General features: G+C 54.5%; 1 protein-coding gene across 1 annotated transcript; it reads left to right on the top strand.

The window, feature by feature from the left end:
• Positions 1-337: 337 nt before the first annotated feature.
• Atp1a3 (ATPase Na+/K+ transporting subunit alpha 3) lies at positions 338-21,328 on the top strand. Its single transcript, XM_048791243.1, has 24 exons — positions 338-461; positions 573-619; positions 4,220-4,417; positions 4,507-4,566; positions 4,706-4,909; positions 5,875-5,988; positions 6,107-6,241; positions 6,929-7,046; positions 7,155-7,423; positions 9,440-9,638; positions 9,717-9,826; positions 9,911-10,045; positions 11,859-12,051; positions 12,316-12,491; positions 12,571-12,707; positions 13,594-13,744; positions 13,964-14,132; positions 18,155-18,309; positions 18,386-18,509; positions 19,033-19,178; positions 19,626-19,756; positions 20,186-20,287; positions 20,620-20,711; positions 20,952-21,328. Exons 1-24 carry the CDS (start codon positions 338-340, stop codon positions 20,978-20,980), a joined length of 3,318 nt encoding a protein of 1,105 aa, XP_048647200.1. The 3' UTR covers positions 20,981-21,328.
• Positions 21,329-22,570: the final 1,242 nt, after the last annotated feature.

Here is a 22,570-nt window from a genome sequence, read left to right as displayed (position 1 = left end):
AGCGCCAAGACTGGGGCTAGGTGGGCTGGGGCAGGATGGGGCACTGTGTGTGTGTGTGTGTGTGTGTGTGTGTGTGTATGACATTGTGATTCAGGGACATTGGGTGTGTGCGGAGGCCGGGCTCTCCAAGACCCCTGAGCTTTGGGGCCAGGTCTTTGGGGACCTGTGACCCCGCTGACCCAGCGGGTCCGTGTAGTTGTGCGGCTGTGGCTGGGGGGAGGGGGGACGCAGGGCTGGAGGGGGTCTGTGGCGCATATTGGCTTGGCTTTGTGTGCGGGGATCCGAGGGGTCATGGGCTGGCCTTTAGCATCTCTGCCTGACCTTGTCGGATGCGTGTATGCAGTTGCAGGATTGCGTGCGGCATGACTGCGTGTGTGAGCTCCTGACTTTGTCAGGCCCTGGCTGCACTGTCTACCCCTCATCTGTGGCCCCAGTGGTGTCTGAGCGTGTGCGAGAGCTGTGTTAGTGTGTCTGGGTGTGTCGAAGCCCCCTGATCCCCTGGCTGGGTGGAGATAGGTCCAGGCTGGGAAATTGGGAAATGGACATCAGATGACCTCTCTTTCTCCTTCCAGGCCTGGTTGGGGGCACTCCGAAGTGCACCCGCCTGGGGCTGCAGAGTGTGTGTGCAGCCCCTAATCTGGGGGAGCAGATATGAGGGGCTGGGAAGAGGGGGAGGAGCAAGAGGACCATGGCTGAGAGTCTGAGCCCCTGGCTGAGGGTGTGAGAGTGCAAATGTGTGGTGGGGAGCGTGCTTGCTTGCTATGCCCTTGCCTCTGTGTCCGTGTGTCCTTCTCTGTCTGTGAGTCTCTCCAGCAGATGCAGCCTCCTTCCCTGGCTGACCACCTGACCCCTGCTGCAGCCCTGGATTCCTCCCTGTGTGTCTGGGTTGGGGTCTTTGGGGTGGGGAGTCAGGGAAGGAGGTGGGTGGGTTGAGGTAGGTGGGCCAAAGAGGATCAGGATGGGAAAGATGGATAAGAGGAAACATGAGAGATAGGGAGAAAGATGGCGGATGGAGGCTGATGGGCCTAAGGATGGAGGTGGGGGATGGGGCTGCAGATCTGTGGGTTGGGGTGGGAGGGGGGGTGGGGAGAATTGGGTGGGGGGAGGACACAGGGAGAGAAACAGGGAGGTGGGAATTAGTGATGACTTTCAGGTAAGTGAAATGGAGGAGGGGAGCATGGGAAGATTGGGGGAGAGGGCTGAGGCCAAGATACCTTAGAGAAGGTAGGGGAGGGGGGAATCTTAGGGAAAAAAATGGGGACAGGAGGGGAAGCAAAGGATTTAAACATGAGAGGGAGAGACAGAGACACAGAGAGAAAGGAGACAGACAGAAAGAAACATAGACATAGAGACAGGGACATGGAGACATAGGCAGAGAGCCATGGAGTGGTAAAGTGGGACATGGAAAAGGACCTGGAGACAAAAAGGAGAGACACAAAGACAGACATTTCCCATCCAGATACAGCAAAGTCAGCAGGAATGATAGGAAGAGGAGGCAGAGGGCAGAGGGGCGCCAGGGAGAGGCACTCAGAGACAAGGGCCACAGGCACCTGAGGTGGGGCACTTGAGAGGTGCAGAGGCTGAATAAGCTGTGCCAGCATCCAGGAGGGAGACTGCTTGGAAAATGGCGAGGAACTGCAGATGCTGGCTACAGGGAGACAGGAGTGTCCCCACGCTCAGAGGTGCTCCCTCCCACAGTGCGCCCATCTGGGCCTCCTGCCTTGACTGGGAAAGCCTCAGTTCCCCCACTGCAACAGATGGAAATTGCCCCCAAGGCAGTCTGGCCATGGCAAGGACAGTCAGGAGCCCAGACTCACCTACAAGGGACCCGGGAGTCCCAGCTTTCCTCCCTGACACAGAAGTCCAGATCCCATCCCCCCCCCCAGAGTCCTGACCTCCAGTCCTCCTCCCTCTTTCCCAGGAGTCCAAACCTCAGCCCTCCTCCTTCAGACCCAGGAATCCAGCTCCCAGAATCCAGTCACCCAGCCCCTCCTTCTGATCCAGAGGTCCAGGCCCCAGCTCTTCTGCAGATCCAAGAGTCCTGATTGCAGTCCTCCTCCCTCTGTCCCTGGAGTCAAGACCCTAGCCCCTCCTCTCTCCGACCCAAGAGTACAGGCCCCAGGCCCTCACTCAGAACTAGGGTCCCAGACCCCATCCCTCTTTTCTTAGACCCAAGGGTACAGGCCCCAATCTTCTTCCTTCAGATCCAGGGGTCCAGTCCCCAGTCCTCCCTCAGACCCAAGAATCAGGCCCAGCCCCAGCTGTCAGGGACCTAAGCAGCAGCTGCCTAACCTTCCCTAAGACTTCAGGGATTGATGGCAGATTTCCTGCCCCACTTCTACCAGACCCCCATCTGCCCTTGCTCCCACCTCCCTGCTCACTTCTCCAGCTTGACCTCATGACTTGCTATCTGCACATCCCTCCATCCATGTGGGGAAGCTGAGACCCCACCCCTAGCACAGAGCTCAGGATGGAGGATCAGCTGCCTCCATCTCCTCCAAGCCTCTATGCCTCTGTGTCTGAGACGCAGTGCTGCTGCAGGGCTGGCCAGGGGCCAAGCCTCCCTCCCACCCCTGAACCCCTCCTTGGGACTCCCCGCAGACTACAGCCCTCCCTGCACCCCTAGACTCAGCCTGCAGGTCTGGGGCAGACAGCAGGCAGTTCAGGCCTCTGCAAGGTCACGAGGAGATTAGCACTGAGCCGCGCTGAGCCTCGGATCCCAGCTTGGCTGTGGGCCCGTAGGATCTGTCAGCAGCCCTCTACGGGAGCCTGGCCTCAGCCCACCCCTCCTACTTGCATGGGACACTACCCTCCCCATCTGCCCAGGCCCCCAAACTTGAAGCTCACTCCCTTCCCCTCACACCACATTCAGTTCAAGCCAGTTCTGAGGCTTCTGCCTCTTTTCCCTCTGTACTCCAAATCATCCCACTCAGCCCCTGCTCAGTCCTCCAGAGACCTGGCAATGCCCACTTTGGTTCAAGATCATCTCTGGCTCCCCCTATCCCCAGGAGAGAAGCCAGGGTCTTCATCAAGGCCCTCAGGACTGGCTGCTTGGGTACAGCAGGCTGCCCACCCCCACCCCTGTTCAGCTGTGACCAACACCTGCAGTGCCCTTTCCTCTCCCTCTGTGCCACACTTGTGGAACCTTTTAAGATTTTCTGTGTCCTTTGCCTGAGATGTCCATGGAAGTGGAGAAAGACCCAGAAAATAAAGCCAGGCCAAGAAGACAGAGGAAGTAATATATGAGAGACCTAGAGCAGGAAGGACAGAGAGACTGAGGTGGACCCAGAGAGGAAAAAGAGGAAAGAGAGAAGAAGAAGAAGAAGAAGAAGAAGAAGAAGAAAGGGGGATGATGAAAGAGACAGACACACACACACATAGAGGGAGGAGGAGGGGGAGAGAAGACAGGGTGAAATGAGGAGGGAACCGGGTGGAGACACATGGAGCATCATGAAGGAGGCAGATGGAGGGAAGAAGATAGAGACACAACGACAGGAGAAGAGAAAAGGATGGAGAAAGGCACAGAGACCAGAAAAACTGGTCCATAGATACAGTCTGAGATACCAAAAGGCAGCACCTTGGAGAGAGATAGGAACCCAAAGAGAACCAGAGAGACAGAAATAGCAGACCCTGGGAGAGATTGCCAGGAGATGGAGACAGACATCATGGAAGAGAGACAGAAGCAGAATCACAGAGAGACCCAAAGACAGAGAGAGAGAGAGAGAGAGAGAGAGAACTAAAATAATGAGAGAAAGACCAAGGGAGAGAAACAGCCTTGGAGAGATAAGGATACAAGATAAGAGAGATAAAGAGATGGAGACTAAAACAGCAATAAGACAGACACATGAATAGATCTGGTGGGATGGATCAAGAGACAGACAGACAGAGGGACCACAAAGTTAGGCATAAAGCCAGACCTAGAAAGAGACAGAGCACAGGAAGGTTGGATGGACCCAAAGAGAGGGAGAGACAGGAAGATACACACAGAGATAAAAAGACAGAGACAGAAGGATACAGACCAATGGAGTCAGAGAGAGAAAGAAGCCACAGGGAGACTCTCAGGGACACAGTTCCAGAGACGCTTGGAGCCAGAGACTGTGAGGGCAGTCGGATGACCAGACTCAGGGGTTCTGAGAGATGCCCAGAGACACCAGGCAGAGACAGGGAGAGCTCAGTGACAGATGGAGAGCCCCAGAGACAGCCCCACACCCCGAGATAGAGAGACACAGGCCAGCAGGAGAGGCAGGGCTCGCAGGGCCAGTGTCCCTCTGGAATCCCTTCTCGCCCGCAGTCTGGTGGCTCTGACAGCTATCGTGTCGCCACCTCGCAGGACAAAAAAGATGACAAGGGCTCGCCCAAGAAGAGCAAGGGCAAGGAGCGCCGGGACCTGGATGACCTCAAGAAGGAGGTGGCTATGGTAAGCCCCACCTCACGCCTGTGCCCTCTAGAGTTCCCCCTCGCCCCGAGGTAGGCCCCGTTTCACGTCTCCTTTCTTTCCATCCTCAGACAGAACACAAGATGTCCGTGGAAGAGGTCTGCCGGAAATACAACACGGACTGCGTGCAGGTGAGGGCCGCTGGGTCAGCACGGGGGCCTGGACCCCGGAGTCTGAGGGAGGAGGGCGGGGCCTGGTGTCCTGGGTGCCTGGGTACCAGGGTGGGTTGGGATGCAGCGCTGCTCAGGGAGGGTTCTGTGTGTCCCCCAGGGTCTGACGCACAGCAAAGCCCAGGAGATCCTGGCCCGGGATGGGCCCAACGCGCTCACGCCACCGCCTACCACCCCAGAATGGGTCAAGTTCTGCCGCCAGCTCTTCGGGGGCTTCTCCATTCTGTTGTGGATTGGGGCCATCCTCTGTTTCCTGGCCTATGGCATACAGGCAGGCACTGAAGACGACCCCTCTGGTGACAATGTGAGTGCTCTCTCTCCCCTCCAAAGCCTCACACATTTAGGAACACAACTTACCCACCCCTCAGGCCTCCTGGCCTCTTTAGACTTTCTAAATCCTGCATTCCTCCTCTGACTCTCATAATGACCAATGAGAGAACCAGATCAGGTACAAGGAAATCAGAGGCTCAGAAAGGCCAAGTAACTTGTCCAAGGTCATACAGCAGGAGGTATGAGCTGAGGTTCTGTCCCCAGGCTGGGTCATCTCAGCAACCTTAGGGATGGACACTATCAAGTGGTCACAGCCTGTTAAATACCCCGAGAGTCAGTGAGTGTACTCAGGTAGAGACCCAGGTACTTGCTGATGGGTCAGAGCCCATCTGCCCAACAAAAGACACCATCTCCACGATTGCCATGCCTGGAGACAGAGCCACACACAGCTGCAAAGGGGTCCTCACACATGGGCCTACATATACCTGTAGGATGAACACAGTGGATGCACTAGGGCACAGATTCAAACACCGCCACGTAGATCAGACACATGAGCACAGACAGACACACAGATGCAGACTGTCAAACAGAAGCAGACCAACAGAGACAGAGACTGCAAGAGAGAAAGAGACAGACAGAAAGAGATCTACAGAGACTCGGTGTCGTATAAATGCAAGGCCAGGTATACAGAGAGACAGACCTAAAGACACATGGACAGACAGTTGCAAACACTCTGATTCTTAAACGTAGGCAAGAAGACAGATGGATGGACAGACAGACACACACACACATGAGAGACAGTCCCAGAGACTGAAACACAGCCAAATACAGGAAGAGGGGCTCAGACAGACACACAGACTCAGACATCCAAATTCAAATGAACAAATACAAACCCATTGATAGAAAGCTCCCTTCCCAGAAGTTCCACAAACATGGGGTGGGCATGGGTGGGGAATGGCTCTGGTGACCATGACCCCATGCCCCTGCCTCTCCCTGCAGCTGTACCTGGGCATTGTGCTGGCAGCTGTAGTGATCATCACTGGCTGCTTCTCCTACTACCAGGAGGCCAAGAGCTCCAAGATCATGGAGTCCTTCAAGAACATGGTTCCCCAGGTAAGGGATGCCCTGGGAAGGGCCAGAAGGGTGTGGGCAGGTGGGCAGAGAGTCATGCAGAGTGACCCTCCAGACAGAGGGAGTCTGGGAGGTGACTCTTCTCTGCTCTGCCCTACAGCAAGCACTGGTGATCAGGGAAGGTGAGAAGATGCAGGTGAATGCTGAGGAGGTGGTGGTTGGGGACTTGGTAGAGATCAAGGGCGGAGACCGAGTTCCAGCTGACCTGCGAATCATCTCGGCCCATGGCTGCAAGGTGGGCCTGCGTCCCAGCTCTGTCCTTCTCACTCAGGAGTCAGGATCCCAGGCCCCAGCCCTGCTCTCCCAGATCCAGAGGTCTATGTCCCAGCCCTCCTCCCTCAGACCCAGGGGGCCAGGCCCAGCCTCCTCCCTCAGACCCAGGGGACCAGGCCTCAGCCCTGCTCCCTCAGACCCAGGGGGCCAGGTCCCATCCCTGCTCCCTCAGACCCAGGGGTCCAGGCCCCAGCCCTGCTCCCTCAGACCCAGGGGTCCAGGCCCAAATCTCCTCCCTCAGACCCAGGGGACCAGGCCTCAGCCCTGCTCCCTCAGACCCAGGGGTCCAGGCCCAGATCTTCTCCCTCAGACCCAGAGGTCCAGGCCTCGGCCCTGCTCCCTTAGACCCAGGGGGCCAGGCCCCACCCCTCCTCCATCAGTTCAGTGGTACCAGACCTAGTCCTCCTCCTTCAGGCCCAAGGAGTCCAGATCCCAGCCCCAGGCCTAAGAGACCCTCAGTTACTTTAGGCCTTGGCAAGTAGTCTGGTACCCTTCACACCTTCATGTTCCCATTCTCTGGCCTCCCAGATGCCACTGGCCCAGCTAGGCACCTCCAGAGACACAGACTTCACCCTAATCCCCCCCTGGACACATGCCCTCTAACCCTGGGCCCTGGACTGAGCCTTATCTCCACTGCCCCCGCCTGCAGGTGGACAACTCTTCCCTGACCGGAGAATCTGAGCCCCAGACCCGTTCTCCTGACTGCACACATGACAACCCCTTGGAGACTCGGAACATCACCTTCTTTTCCACCAACTGCGTGGAAGGTGAGCTGGGCATGCTTGGGACACCCAGGTGGGCAAGCAAGGGGATGGGCCTCAGGGATCAGCCTTCCTGAGCCTCATCTCACCTGACCTAACCCTCTCACCCTATAGGCACGGCTCGGGGTGTGGTGGTGGCCACTGGTGACCGCACTGTCATGGGCCGCATCGCCACCCTGGCCTCAGGCCTGGAGGTGGGCAAGACGCCCATCGCCATTGAGATCGAGCACTTCATTCAGCTCATCACTGGTGTGGCCGTCTTCCTGGGCGTCTCCTTCTTCATCCTCTCCCTCATTCTCGGGTACAGCTGGCTTGAGGCTGTCATCTTCCTCATCGGCATCATCGTGGCCAATGTCCCAGAGGGTCTGCTGGCCACTGTCACTGTAAGGCTGGGCTCCAGGGGCTGAGGGAGGAGGGGCTGGGCTTGGATGGCTGTGTTCTTGATAAGGACAGCTTGGGCCTCCCAGCCCTGAATAAAGAGGGGCCTCCTAATCCAAACGAACAAACAAAACACATGCAAACATCCTAAGAACCACTGCAGGACACAGAGGTCTGCGATACTATCACGTTGGTTAACTCACAAAATTAAGATGTGCACACTCAAGCAAAAAATCCGAAGAATAGGTCAAGTTCAAAAGTAAATGGTCTCAGCTGGGTGTGGTGCCTCATGCCTGCAATCCCAGAGACTTGGAAGGCTGAGACAGGAGGATTGCAAGTTTGAGTCCAGCCTCAGCAACTCAGAGAGGCCCTGTCTCAGATAAAAAAACGTTGGGAATGTAGCTCAGTGATAAACTACCCTGGGTTAAATTCCCAGTACGAATGCGGGGCGGGGTGGGGTGGGGGACCCAACAAACACGTGTAAAAAAACAAATGGTCTCCCTCCCACTACCAGCTATCAGTTCACCCTAGAAGTATTTGGTAGGCACATTCATTCAATGTGGTTTTCTTTCTTTCTTTCTTTCTTTCTTTCTTTCTTTCTTTCTTTCTTTCTTTCTTTCTTTCTTTCTCTTTCTCTCTTTCTTTCTTTCTTCTTTGTGGTGCTGGGATGAGATGTGGGGCCTCACGCATGCTGGGCAAGCACTCTACCACTGAGCTGCACCTCAGTCCCCTTAATGTTGTTTTCAAAGTACATGGGGCCACCTTAAGAATATTATTCTGCTCCTTGATTCCCCTATTCTACTTAATGTGTGGTGCAAGATTTGTCACATTAGCATATTCAAAACTACCACACAGCCAGGCATGGTGGTGTACATCTGTAATCCCAGCCACTCAGGAGGCTAAGGCAGGAGGATTGCAAGTACATTGTGAACCTCAGAAACTTGACAAGACTCTGTCTCAAAATAAAAAGTAAAAATGTTAGGGCTGAGGATATAGCTCAGTTGGTAGAGTGCTTGCCTCACATGCACAAGGCCCTGGGTTCAATCCCCAGCACCACAAAAAATAAAAATTAAAAAAAAAATGGTGGAGATTCCAGCAGCTTGGGAGGCTGAGGCAGGAGGATCATGAGTTCAAAGCCAGCCTCAGCAATTTAGCAAAGCCCTAAGCAATTCAGCAAACCCTGTCTCTAAATAAAATATAAAAAGGACTGGGGATTTCACACAGTGCCCAAGTGCCCCTGGGTTCAATCCCTGGTACAAAAAAAAAAAAAAAAAAAAGGACCTACATGTCAAAAGGCTTTTTGCTGGTGTATAATACATGCACAAAGGACTGCACATACTGTGAATATGCAATTTGACAATGCAAATGGTCCCACATCACTATGTCAGCTACTCCCAGGTTGAGTCCCCCAGCAGTCCCCTCCTGACCTTGGGACCCACAGCCCGCAACAAAGAGTAACCCCTATATATGGCTTCTATTTTAGTGATTTGTGGGTGGTAGGAATTGAACCCAGGGCCTCACACATGCTAGACAAGCACTCTACTTCTGAGTTACAGCTTTAGTCCCTAACTCTGGACTTTGAATAGCAGAAATTAAGTTTGCCGTTTTTCAAATTTCGTATGGAGAGAATAATTCCATATGGACTCTTATCTGTCTCTTCTTGCTAAACATGATGTTTTTGAGCTTCAGTCATTTAGTTGGAGGCAGTGATAATTTATCCTTTTAAATGGATGCATAGTGTTCCATCTCTGATTTTCCCAGTATCTCCTTTCTCTGAGTGGACTCTGGTTGTTTCAGTTTGGCCTATTATAAAGCTTGCGACTGTGAACATTCTAGTGTGTGTCTCCAGGGGCACATAGAGCCTGTTTCTGTGGATCTGTACCTGGAGGGAGGAGTGCTGGATGGTACTGTTCTTTTCAGGCCACCCAGAAGTCTCCTTGGGCTGGGCAGGTGGGCTGTGGACATTGGTCACCCTGCACCAGCTGCCACCTGCAATTCACCTGCCCTCGCACGTCCCCCAGGTGTGTCTGACCCTGACTGCCAAGCGCATGGCTCGGAAGAACTGTCTAGTGAAGAACCTGGAGGCTGTGGAGACCCTGGGCTCTACATCCACCATTTGCTCAGACAAGACAGGGACCCTTACCCAGAACCGAATGACGGTGGCCCACATGTGGTTTGACAATCAGATCCACGAGGCTGACACTACTGAGGATCAGTCAGGTGGGTGGGGGCCCAGGGCAGGGGTGGTGGGCACCCGGCCTTGGGAGCCCCTTACTCACATGCTCCCTCCACTTTCAGGCACCTCCTTTGACAAGAGCTCACACACGTGGGTGGCCCTGTCCCACATTGCCGGACTCTGCAACCGTGCTGTCTTCAAAGGCGGTCAAGACAACATCCCTGTGCTCAAGGTGGGTGCAGCCACCGCCTCCCCTTGGCCCCCTGTCCTCCACTCTGCCCCATGCTCCTGCCCTAATGGCACTCTCTCTCCACAGAGGGACGTGGCCGGGGATGCCTCCGAGTCTGCCCTACTCAAATGCATCGAGCTGTCCTCCGGCTCCGTGAAGCTGATGCGTGAACGCAACAAGAAAGTGGCCGAGATCCCCTTCAACTCCACCAACAAATACCAGGTACAAACTTGGGGCTCTCTAGGGCGGCCCACCTGGGCCTCGGTTTCTCTATGACATCTGGACAGCAGTCACCTCTGCCCTACTGTCCTGTTTTGGGCAAGATACTAATCTTTGCAGAGCCTCAATTTCCCCATCTGTAACATGGGAAGACAGTACCCAGCCTGTGGGGAGGGCGGCTGGCTGCACCTGAGCATGAGAGGCAGCGTGAGATCTCTGTTGAAGGGAGACGCAGAGGGGCAAAGAGCTTTGCCCAGCTAAGGGTGGACACCAGCCAGGGACCTCGGCCACAGCAGCAACTTTCACACCTTCATCAAGTTTCTTTTTTTGATCAGCCACCACATTGACCGTGTTTTAGATCCTGTGGGTGCTCATGGTAGAGAGTAAAACAGTGAAGTTCCTCCTCTCTGGAACTGACACTCTAGTGCTGGAAGACAGGGAATAACAAAGTCATGAGGAAATACTGTGCTGAGGGAGGGAGCCCTGCAGGTATCTGGGGGAAGGGTGTTCAGGCAGCAGATGGTGTGTGCAAAGGCCCTCAGGCAGGAGCGTGGCTTGTCTGAACAACATCCTGGTAGCCGGAGTGGTAGGAGGTGAGGCCAGAGCCCTTGGGGTCTCTTGGACCATGGCGAGGACTTGCTGTAACCCTGAGGAGGATGTGAGCCAATGAGAGGGCTCTGAGCCGAGGAGAGACAGGACTTGACTCACATCCTTTTAAATAGCTTTATGGAGATATAATTCACATGCCATGATCATCTATTTAAAGTGTGGAACTCAACAGTTAGTGTATTTATTCACAGATACACGCACCACCTACATAGTCAGTTTTAGAGCATTTTTATCACCTCAGAAAGAAACCCTGCACCCCTTAGCTATCACCACCCCCTCTTCCTCCACCCTCCTAGCCCTAAGCAACCACTAACCTACTTTCTGTCTCTATGGATCTGCCTATTTGGGACACTTCATAAAAATGGAGTCATACAACACACGGCCTTTTTTGTCTGGCTTCTTTCACGGAAGCATCTTGCTTTCAAGATCTAGTCATGCTGTGTATCCGAGCTTCCTTCCTCTTGGTGCCGGACCAGTCTTATGTTGTATGTGTTGACCATGCTGTGTTTACCCACTCATCCACTCGCGGACCTTTGGGTTTCCACCCTTTGGCTCTTAAGAGTAGTGCTACTGTGGACATTTGTGGACACGTTTTGTGCAGACACGCATTTGCATTCCTTTCTGAGGATGCCAGTTTATATCATAACTCTGTTCAACTTTTGGGGAAACTATCACATTCTTGTGGTGCTGGGGATGGAGCCCAGGGCCTCATGCATGCTAGGCAAGCTCTCTCCCACGAGGCTGCACCTCCAGCCGGCTACCACGGGAATGGGAGATCTGGGGATTCGGGTGTTGGATGATGGTAGCTGGGCTGTGGGTGGGGGCAGCAGCGGGTGGGGGGAGGACAGTCCAGACTCTGGGTACATTTTAGAGGCAAACTGAGCAGATTTAGAGCTAGTTCAGGTGAGGGAAGAGAAGGACTAGAGTGAGGCAGAGAGAGAGGGCAGGTAATCCACGCTGGGATTCCTGTAGGAGACAGAGATGGAGAGACAGAGGCAGGAAGAGCAGAGATCTCCCTAAGACTCCAAGAAACAGAAAACATCTGTCTAGGGTAGAGCGATGTGGGCAGTGCCCTCTGGGGGGAGCCCTGGTGGACATCTGTCCTTCCACCATGGCTCTGTGGGGCTGGGACAGTGCTCTCCCATCTGGGTGCGGTGGCCTCCAGCTTCCCATGTGGCTCAGGCACAACTGCCTCTGTGCTTCTCAGCTATCCATCCATGAGACGGAGGACCCCAATGACAACCGATACCTGCTGGTGATGAAGGGCGCCCCCGAACGCATCCTGGACCGCTGCTCCACGATCCTGCTGCAGGGCAAGGAGCAGCCACTGGACGAGGAGATGAAGGAAGCCTTCCAAAATGCCTACCTGGAGCTCGGGGGCCTGGGCGAGCGCGTGCTTGGTATGCACCGTGGGTGGGGCATGATTGTGGGTACAGGGGCTGGGCCAGCTCTTTGGGCTCCTTGGGGCCAAAGAGGGATGTAATGTTACCCAGAGCCTGGCCTGGCTCAGAAGAGGGGCTCCCAGCATGCACTGCGGCTGAGTGGCTTCAGGCATGAATGGAGGAGAGGGGAGGCACCTTTAGGAAAGGAGAATTGACTTTCTGGGAAGATTGGTGGCCCAGGATCCAGACAGCTCATGTCCCCCACCCTGACCCTGCCTCCAGGTTTCTGCCATTACTACCTGCCCGAGGAGCAGTTCCCCAAGGGCTTCGCCTTTGACTGTGATGACGTGAACTTCACCACAGACAACCTCTGCTTCGTGGGCCTCATGTCCATGATTGACCCTCCCCGGGCAGCCGTCCCTGACGCCGTGGGCAAATGCCGGAGCGCAGGCATCAAGGTGTGGCCGGAGGGAGCCGGGGACGACAGGGAGGACACTGTGGGGAGACCAGACCATCCCTAACGAGCAATGCCTGCAGGTCATCATGGTCACGGGCGATCACCCCATCACAGCCAAGGCCATCGCCAAGGGTGTGGGCATCATCTCCGAGGGCAATGAGACTGTGGAGGACATCGCCGCCCGGCTTAACATCCCTGTCAGCCAGGTCAACCCACGGTGAGCCACCCCGCTGAGCTCAGGACACAGGAGAGCATCAGGGCCATCTCCACAAGGCATCTGTCTGGTCCAGCTTCCCTCTGGGCTGCTCACCCCCTTCCTTTTGGGGATTCCTCTGTTTGCTCAGCACCTGGGGACCATCCAGGTGCCTGCTGTGAAGGTGGCTGCCTGGTACCATAGCCACAGGGGCTAGCACGGTGTAGGTCACTTCCCAGCATGGCCACTCATCACCATGTGACCTTGGGCAGGTCATTTAGCTTCCCTGACCCTCACTTTCCTCCTCACTAAAATGGGCAACTAGGGCTGGGGGTGCAGTCAGTGGTAGAGCACTTGCCCAGCAAGCACGAGGCCCTGGTTCCATCCCCAACATCAAAAATAAAATAAAATAGGGGCTGGGGATGTGGCTCAGGGGCAGAGCACTTGCCTCCATGTGTGAGGCATTGGGTTCAATTCTTAGCACCCCATATGAATAAATAAATAAAGGTCCATCAACACCTGAAAAAAAATGTGTATACATGTGTGTGTGTGAGTATACATATACACATATTAAAGTGCTAAAAAATAAAGTAAAATAAAATAGGCTGCCTAACAATTGCTATCTCAGAGGATTTGATGGAGCTCCATACGTCCTCATGCCCACCTGTGGCTGTCACCTTTCCTACCTGTCTAGTACCCACATTCCTCTACATCAGTGGCCCTCAGTCTTTCCTGAGGTCTTCCTCCTGCCCCACTCCCCCGGGTGCCTTCATCTCTGTCCCTCCCCCCAGAGACCTCTTCCTTTCTCAGCCCTGGACCGTTGGCTCTCCTGTCTGTGGTGCTGCCCATCTGTCTCTTTGTCTATCCGTCTGCCTTGTCCTGGAACACTCATTCTTCCTGCTCTTCTCAGGGATGCCAAGGCCTGTGTGATCCACGGCACCGACCTCAAGGACTTCACCTCTGAGCAAATCGACGAGATCCTACAGAATCACACTGAGATCGTCTTTGCCCGCACCTCCCCACAGCAGAAGCTCATCATCGTGGAGGGCTGTCAGAGACAGGTGGGCTCTGACCCCGAGTCTGAGGTGGGAGGCTGGGGCCTGGACCCCCAGGTCTGAGGGGGGAGGAGCTGGGGGTTCTGAACCCCTGGTTCTGAGGGAGGAGGGCCGGGGCTTGGCTCCTTGGGTCTGAGGGAGAAGTTGAGGCCTGGACCCCCAGGTCTGAGGGAGGAGGGCTGGGCCTGGACCCCTGGGTCTCACCCTCACCCTCTCCCCTGCCAGGGAGCAATTGTGGCCGTGACTGGCGATGGTGTGAACGACTCCCCTGCTCTGAAGAAGGCTGACATTGGGGTGGCCATGGGCATTGCCGGCTCTGATGTCTCTAAGCAGGCAGCCGACATGATTCTATTGGATGACAACTTTGCCTCCATTGTCACGGGTGTGGAAGAGGGTGAGTGGCTGGCAGTGACTTTGTAGACTTGGGTCACTGAGGGGGCCAGGGAGGGTGAGGAGAGCAGTCCAGAGATGCAGGGACTTCAGAGTGCAGGGGGCACCTGAGCTTGCCCTTTTCAGTCCTCCCTGCTCTCTGGCTCGGAGCTGATGCATTTCCATGTCCCTGTGTGGCCCCGCACAGTATGGTCTGGTGGACGAGGCCGACTTGGAATCATGTAAAAGTCCTCTCCAGTGCAGCCACCGGGAAGCACACGGTCCTAGAGGCTCTGGAGGGCTGGCCTCTGCCTGGGCTGGTGGTTCAGCTAGTTTCCCTAAATGGGCAGGGACAAGGGAATGGAATCAGTGGGCCATGCTGGGAGTTCCCACATGCAGGGACAGGAGTCACAGGCAGGGGGAGCTGTCCCCAGCAAGGTGGGTGAGGGGTGTGTGGCCAGGCTGGTGTTGGAGGTGGAGGGGCTCCAGGTGCAGGCTCCTTCTTGTGAAGGGGCCGGTTGACATTTCATTTTTTTCTGATCATCAAAAGTAATTCATCAGTATAGAAAGTGCAGAACTACAGAAAACCTCATACAGAAATAAGTGCATTTGTGCTTTGGTGATTTTTTTTTTCTATTTCTCTCCCCCATCTGAAAATGTGGCTACTGTAAAAAAATAAATAAAAAAAAAATAGTTCACAGTGAAACCAACTCCAAGTGACAAGTGCCCTTACCCTCGTCTCCTATGTGACAAATTAAGTGCCCTTACTCTGTCTCCTATGTCCCCAACCCCGGCTAACTTTCCAGTCGGCCATCTTCTATGCATGTGCAGTGCGCATGCCCACAGATCCCGTTCCCATTCGGTCCAGATGCTCACAGGCTCCTACCATGTGCACCCTGCAGATGCCAGGCGTGCAGCTGTGAGCAGTGCAGATGTGGTCCCTGCTCTCCCAGGTCCGGAGAGACCCCCTTACTCAAGGCAGCCAACAAACACATAATTACAACTGTGATAGGTGGGAAGAACACAGGGCTCTGTGAGAGCTAATTATAAGAGTCCTATCCAGACAGGGGACAAGGAAGGACTCTCTAAAGGGGGGGCGGGGAGCGTAACTACCTTTAGGGGAAGTTTCAGAGATACCAAAAGTAGAGTGGATGGCATCGTGAATCCCCTGCTAGCTCATCTGGTTTCTTCCCCACCCACTGCCACCCTCTGGTTTGTGTGGAAGCAGACCAAGTCGGCCTTTCACCCATGAGCGGTTCCCCCATGAGGAAGGGGTAGTTGGTAAGGAGCAGCACGTTGCTAGGAGAGAGAATGGCTGTCAGGTGGGGGCACCCAGAGCTCTTTGTTACACAAAGGTGACCAAAGGATCCAGTCCTCTGCAGCCATCGGGACCTAGACTTTTTATTTTTTTAACCGATACATAAAAATGACACCTATTAGTGGGGTACCATGTGATGTTTCCATATATGCATACATGGTGCAGTGTTTAAATCAGGTTAAGCATGAGTGTCTCCTCAAACACTTGTCATTTCTTCATGGCAAAACCATTCAGTATCTTTTCTAGTTTTATTTATTTATTTGTACTGGGGATTGAACCCAGGGGTGCTTGACTACTAAGCTACATCCCCAGACCTTTTTATTTTTTTAAATTTTGAGGCCCACTAACATGCTAAGGGCCTTGCTAAATTGCTGAGGCTGGCCTCAAACTTGCAATCCTCCTGCCAAAGACTCCTGAGTCACTGGGATTGTAGGCACGTGCCACCACGCCTGACTCTTCTAGCTTTCTGAGATATGCAATACATAATTGGTATCTGGAGTCACCCAGCTGTGCAAAGGAGGCACACCAGAGTTTTCTACTGTTATTTCTTTTTCTTTTTCTTTCTTTTTTGGTGCTGGGGGTTGAGCCCAGGGCCTCAGGCATGCTGAGCAGGCACTCTAACACTAAGGTACGCCCTTAGCCCCTTACTCGTCTAACTGTAAGTTAGCACTCATCAATCAACATCTCCCCATCCTTCCCCACGTCAACTTCTATGGGATCACCTTTGTGTGTGTGTGTGTGTGTGTGTGTATGTGTGTGTGTTATACATACTGGGCAAGCACTCTACCACTAAGCTATACTCCCAGCCCTGAGGTCAATATTTTTAGATTCCGTATATGAGTGAGATCATATGGTATTTGTCTTTCTGTGCCTGGCTTATTTCACTCCACATAATGATCTCCAGTCCCATCCATGTTGTTGCAAATGACAGAATTCCATCCTTTTTCTGGCTGAATAGTATTCCATTGTGTTTTTGGACCACACTTTATTTATTCCTCCATTGATGGACACCTAGGTTGATTCCAAGCCTTGCCTATTGGGAAGAGTGCTACAATAAACATGGCAGTGCTGATGTCTCTTCAGTAGACTGGTTCCCCTTCCTTTGGATATAGACTCAGGAGTAGGATTGCTGGATCATGTGGTAGTTCCATTACTAATTTTTTGAGGAACCTCCAAACTGTTTTCTATAATGGCTGTACTAACTTACATTCCCACCAACAGTGTGCAAGAATTTCCTTTTTCTCCATGTTCTCCCCTTTTAATCTTTTTGCTAATAGTCAATCTTAGGTGATAACTTAGTGTGGTTTTATTTTTTTATTTTTATTTTTGAACCCAGGGGTGCTTAACCATGGAGCCACATCCCCAGCTCTTTTTATTTTTTATTTTGAGACAGGGTCTCTCTAAGTTGCTAACACTGGCCTCAAACTTGCAATCCTCCAATTTTAGCCTCCCAAGACACGGGGATTACAGGTGGGCACCAGGGTGCCCAGATTATTTTTTATTTATTTTTTGGGGGAAGGTACTTGGGATTGAACTCAGGGGCACTCGACTAAGGAGTCACATCCCCAGCCCTATTTTGTATTTTATTTAGACACAGGGTCTCACTGAGTTGCTTAGCTCCCTGTCATTGCTGACGCTGGCTTTGAACTTGCAATCCTCCTGCCTCAGCCTCCCAAGATGCTGGGATTTCAGGCGTGCACCACTGCACCTGGCTTATTATTTATTTTGAGACAGAGTCTCATGAAGTTTCCCAGACTGGTCTCCAACTTGCCACTCTCCTGCCTCAGCCTCAGCCCAAGTAGCTGGGGTTAAAGGTACTTGCCACTGTGCCGGACCTGATCCCATTTTTTTTTTTTTTAAAGAGAGAGAGAGAGAGAGAGAGAGAGAGAGAGAGAGAGAATTTTTTAATATTTATTTTGTTTTAGTTTTCGGCGGACACAACATCTTTGTTTGAATGTGGTGCTGAGGATCGAACCCGGGCTGCACGCATGCCAGGCAAACAAGCTACCTCTTGAGCCACATCCCCAGTCCCTGATCCCATTTTTGATGTATAAAACACATACCTGAGTAAGGTGATGACAGATTTTGGCACACATACACTCCTGAGTGACCACCAGGCTCCAATCACTAGAGAAAACACACCCACCTCCCATTCAAGTGTGTCTCCTCCCAGTCTGTATCGCCCTTCTAGAAATAGCACTCCCCTGACCTGCAGCTCCATGGATTCGTGGCAGACCTCAGCTGCGTGGGAGCACAGTCTGGAAGCTCCGGGGTCTGCTTTTCTCGCACCTGAGATTCAGCCATGGGGTGGCTGCACCCGTGGCTCCTTTCTTTCTGTGCTGGGCTGTGTTCCGTGGTCTGGATATTCTGATTCTTTCACCCACTCACCTGCCATGGCACTGGGTTGGCTCTGGTTTTTGGCCGTTATGATTCACGCTATGGTGAACGTCATTGAACTTGATTTCTTGTGTACATAAATGCTCATTTCTCTTGGGTATAGACCTGGAAGTGGGGTTACTGGGTCAATGGAGAAGGGAGATGTTTAGCTTAGACAGAAACTGCCAGACAGGTGTCCACCCGGGGTGTATTTCAAGATGGTTGAGCAGGGGCAACGTGGTCACAGGTCTGTATGTGAAGGTGGGTAGGTGGGTGGGTTAGAAGGGAGGGCCAGGACACGAGGCTCCCTGGCAGGGACGTCCAAGCTCTGAACCAACCCCTGTCCTCCACAGGCCGCCTGATCTTTGACAACCTGAAGAAGTCCATCGCCTACACCCTCACCAGCAACATCCCCGAGATCACGCCCTTCCTGCTCTTCATCATGGCCAACATCCCACTGCCGCTGGGCACCATTACCATCCTTTGTATCGACCTGGGCACAGACATGGTGAGTCCCATGGCCACCCCTAGGCCTGGGAGGGCAGAGTCCTCCCATTCCTACTCACCCAGCCTCTCCCACCCAGGTCCCTGCCATCTCCTTGGCCTATGAGGCTGCTGAGAGCGACATCATGAAGAGACAGCCCAGGAACCCTCGGACAGACAAGCTGGTCAATGAGCGACTCATCAGCATGGCCTATGGGCAGATCGGTGAGGGCTGGGGCCACCCGCTGACGCTGCCACAGAAGCTCTCAGAAGCCTCGTGCTCACCTAGCAGGGTGGAAGAGGGGCAGGATCAGCCTGGGGGCTCTCTGGGAGCAGGGCTGGAACCCCACCCTCTCTGCCTGCTCCTCCCTGCTGTGTGCAGAGTTCTAGAGGTGCAGGACAGGAGTTCCCGGGAGTGTTCTAGCAAAGCAGAGGCTTTGTGGCAGTGGCCAGAGACCTGGGGAGGTCATTCCTCCATAGAGGGCCTAACAGTCAAGCCCAGTCCTCAAGGATGTTGCAGTATTCAGGTGGCCTGGGTCAGGTGGCAGAGAGCTCCCAGGTTATCCACTGGGAAGAGCCCCTCCCTGAGGTCCCTGACCTGGGTGGCCATCTCAGGGCCTCACCACCAAGATCTCCAGATGACATGGCTTGGGCAAGAGGACCAAGGCAACCCACAGGCCACCAAGGGTCTCAGGGTGTGCTGGCATATGAGCTCTGAGCTTTCCTTGGCACCTTCTCTCCTCCCCAGGAATGATCCAGGCTCTTGGTGGCTTTTTCTCCTACTTTGTGATCCTGGCAGAAAATGGCTTCCTACCCAGCAACCTGGTGGGCATCCGGCTCAACTGGGATGACCGCACCGTCAACGACCTGGAGGACAGTTACGGGCAGCAGTGGGTGAGCAGGGCTGGTGGGCATCCTCCAAGCCACAGAGGAGCCTCAGGCAAGCTGTCCCGGCCACGCAGGGGTCAAATTCTACAATGACCCCTCCACCCCAGCACCAGACCCTTGCCTAGCACATGGGGTGTCCTGAGCTCTGGGCCCAGCACACCCTAGGTGACATGTCCTAACTGCCAACCCTCCTGGCCCTGCCAGCCCTGCTTCCCTGTTTCTGTCTGTCCCTTCTAAGCCTGGCTGCTGTCCCTCCTCCTCTCCCTGGTCCCTGGGAGACCACCAAGAGCCCTGACCCTTTCTCTTTCCTCAAACATCTGCCTCTTGCCCCAGAGCTATGAGCCCCGAGAGGGGAGACGCATCTGAGATCCTGGGGATCCCATGCAGGGAGTGGGGCAGTGGCCTGGGCCACGGTCACATGATGACACCTGCATCCTTGTGGTTCCTCCACAGACCTACGAGCAGAGGAAGGTGGTAGAGTTCACGTGCCACACGGCCTTCTTTGTGAGCATCGTGGTAGTCCAGTGGGCGGATCTGATCATCTGCAAGACCCGGAGGAACTCAGTGTTCCAGCAGGGCATGAAGTGAGGGCCAGTGCCCCGAGAAGGCCGCGAGCCATCTGCCCTGTCCCTCTGTCTGTCTGTGTCCCTCCCCTTGCCTCTGAGCTGCCTTCTTCTCAAGGGTCACGTGTGCAGGTCCCCAGACCTGCTTTGCCTTTTTATACCACTCACTGCCTCTGTGTGTCTGTCCCTCCCTCTCTTTCTGCGTCACTCTCTCTCCACGACTCTGTCTCTGTGAGCCTCTCTCCCTCTCAGGGGACATCTCCTCTCTGGGTCTCTGCCCCCTCTATGGACACATCGCTGTCTCTGGGGCTGCCTCTCTCCATCTGCCGCTTGCTGTGCCTGCGTGTCTGCACCCTTGTCTCTGTCTCTGTGGGCTCAGGGTGCTGGGGTGCCAGGGTGCCGGGGTGCCGGGCTTCCTTGGGCTAAGCCCTGCCTCACCTTTGTCTCCAGGAACAAAATCTTGATCTTCGGCTTATTTGAGGAGACGGCCCTCGCTGCCTTCCTGTCCTACTGCCCTGGAATGGACGTGGCCCTTCGCATGTACCCCCTCAAGTGAGTGTCCTGGGCCCCCAGGACCCCCCCATCTGCACACCCTCCTGGAGCCCTTACTTAAGGGACGTGCTCACAGACTGAGCCGCCAGCCCCAGGCCTCAGCCATGGATCTCTGGCCCCATCTCTCCCATGTCTCTCTGGACACCCTCACTATGTCTCCCCTATCGCCACCTCTGTTTTGATGCCACCAACCTTCCCCCGTAGGCTATCCTCATGGAGGTGCAGGGAGGGGACTCTGCAGCCCCCAGGCCCCAGAAAGGGCCCAGGGCCCAGAGGGTTATGGGACACTAGCCCTCCCATCGCTGGACTTACGCCCTCCTCTCCCTCTGCAGGCCCAGCTGGTGGTTCTGTGCCTTCCCCTACAGTTTCCTCATCTTCGTCTACGACGAAATCCGCAAACTCATCCTGCGCAGGAACCCAGGGGGTGAGGCTGTGGGGTGGGCCTGGGGGGGGCCGGCGAGAGGAGCCTCCAGGGGGCGCTCATGCACCGGGCATCTCCCTCCATCACCTTCCGAAGGCTCCTCCCCCTTCTTCCTCTTCCCATCCCTCTTTCAGAGGGTGTCTGTGTGTCTGTCCTTTTCGTCTTTGTCTTCACGTCGTGTGTACTGTCTCCCTCCCTCCCTCTGCCTGTCTCCATCTCTCACTCGCCTCTTTGTCTCTCCAGGTTGGGTGGAGAAAGAAACCTACTACTGACCTCAGCCCTGCCACGTCGCCACCCCCTCCCTGCCCCCAAGCCCAGGATGTCCCTTCCAGACCCCCCATTTTGTATTCTGGGGGAGGGGCCCTCTCTCCCTGTGGTCCCCCCTTGGCACCCCCTCGATCACCTCCCGCCCCTCCCTCTGGCTGGCTTCTCTCCCCCACGGCCCTGGCCTCCCTCCTCCCTCTTTTCCGTGTCTCTCTCCCTTCCTCAGCCCTCTCCCGCCTCCCCCAACCCCCTCCCTGGGCTCTTTTTTACTCCCCCTCAGCCACTCCCCACCCCCCAATGGCTGATGCCATCTCTGGTTCTGGACAATTATCAAATATATCAGTGGGGAGAGAGAAGTGGGCCTTGTGTTCTGCTTGCTTTCTGGCTGGGGCCCTGGGTGGGATGGAGTCCCCTCTCAGGGCTCACTGCTGGGTGACTCACTTGAGCCCACTTTAGCCTGACACCCACCAGCTTGGTAGTCATGGAATCTCAGGGTCACAGGATCATTCACAGAAGTTAGAGGAAGAGCAGCTGGAATTGGCCAGGTGATGGGATTATGGGGTGAGGACAGGGAGACGGAGGGGACTCAGTCTTGGGATGGCAGAGGTGGTGGGCCTTGTGTTGGGATAGGACCCTAGGAGACCATGATGTGATGATGAGGATGATTGTAATTCACTGACACCCCTTCTAAGCACTCTGAGTGTCTTAGCTCATTTAATATTCACAAGGTATGAGGCACAGAGAGGGAAAGCAATTTGCTTACGGTCGCACACCTAGGAGGCAACACATCTGGAATCTGAAGGGAGGCCATGGCAGCTCTATGCTAATCTGTACTGAGATCACCTTTCATACAGTAAAGCGCACAAATCTTAAGGTTACAGGTCAGTGATTTTAAAATTATGTCCGTGCAATCATCGCCCCAACTGAGGTGTAGAAAGAACATTTCCATCCACTTAGAAAGTTCCTTCATGCCTCTTTCCAGTCCACCCCCTCCAGACGCAACTGCTTATCTGATTCCATTGCCAAGTTGTGGCCAGGAGCTGAGAGCCCCTGGGAGTGTGCACTCGCCCCGCACAGACAACATCTGAAGGAGAAGCTCTGGAACAGAGTGAGGAGGCAGCAGGAGCACGGGGGCCATGTGGTCCAGGACAGAGCCTGGCCCTGGGAGCAGGGGAGCTACATAAGCCTGGACCTCTCCTGGGACCCCTTACAGATGGCTTTACTGATCCATTGAGGGAAGATGCACTCCGAGGCCCAGAGAGGGGTCACAGAGCAGGGTCCATCACCCAGGTTTCTGGCTGCCTGTGCTAACTAAGATCTTCCTGCCCTCTCAGCTCCACTTCCTCAGAATCCAGGAGGCAGGAAGGAAACCTCAAGCTGAAGGAACCTCAGGGTCAGGGCACTCTTCATCTCCCAGCACCTGCTACTTCAGTCAATCTGCCATAGGTCCCTTTCCCAAGGACCCCAAATTCCCATCCCTTACAATGTCTCAGCCTTAGGGTCCTCTCTTCCACCCTGTTTCAAAGGGCTCCTTTCCTGAATGTTCCTTTTTTTTTTTTTTTTGGTACCAGGTATTGAACTCCCAGCTCTTAACCCCT

This window comes from Marmota marmota, unplaced genomic scaffold, assembly GCF_001458135.2.
Source record: "Marmota marmota marmota unplaced genomic scaffold, marMar, whole genome shotgun sequence".
Classification (NCBI taxonomy): domain Eukaryota; kingdom Metazoa; phylum Chordata; class Mammalia; order Rodentia; family Sciuridae; genus Marmota; species Marmota marmota.
The sequence above is the reverse complement of the archived record's forward strand: the minus strand, read 5'-3'. Positions and strand labels throughout refer to the sequence as shown.

Bases quoted from the DNA above. Each gene is read 5' to 3' on its own strand.
- Atp1a3 (XM_048791243.1), top strand. From the start codon at position 338: ATGCAGTTGCAGGATTGCGTGCGGCATGACTGCGTGTGTGAGCTCCTG. The intron at 5,989-6,106 runs GTAAGGGATGCC...TCTGCCCTACAG, and splicing joins TCAAGAACATGGTTCCCCAG to CAAGCACTGGTGATCAGGGA. The intron at 20,712-20,951 runs GTGAGGCTGTGG...TTGTCTCTCCAG, and splicing joins CCTGCGCAGGAACCCAGGGG to GTTGGGTGGAGAAAGAAACC.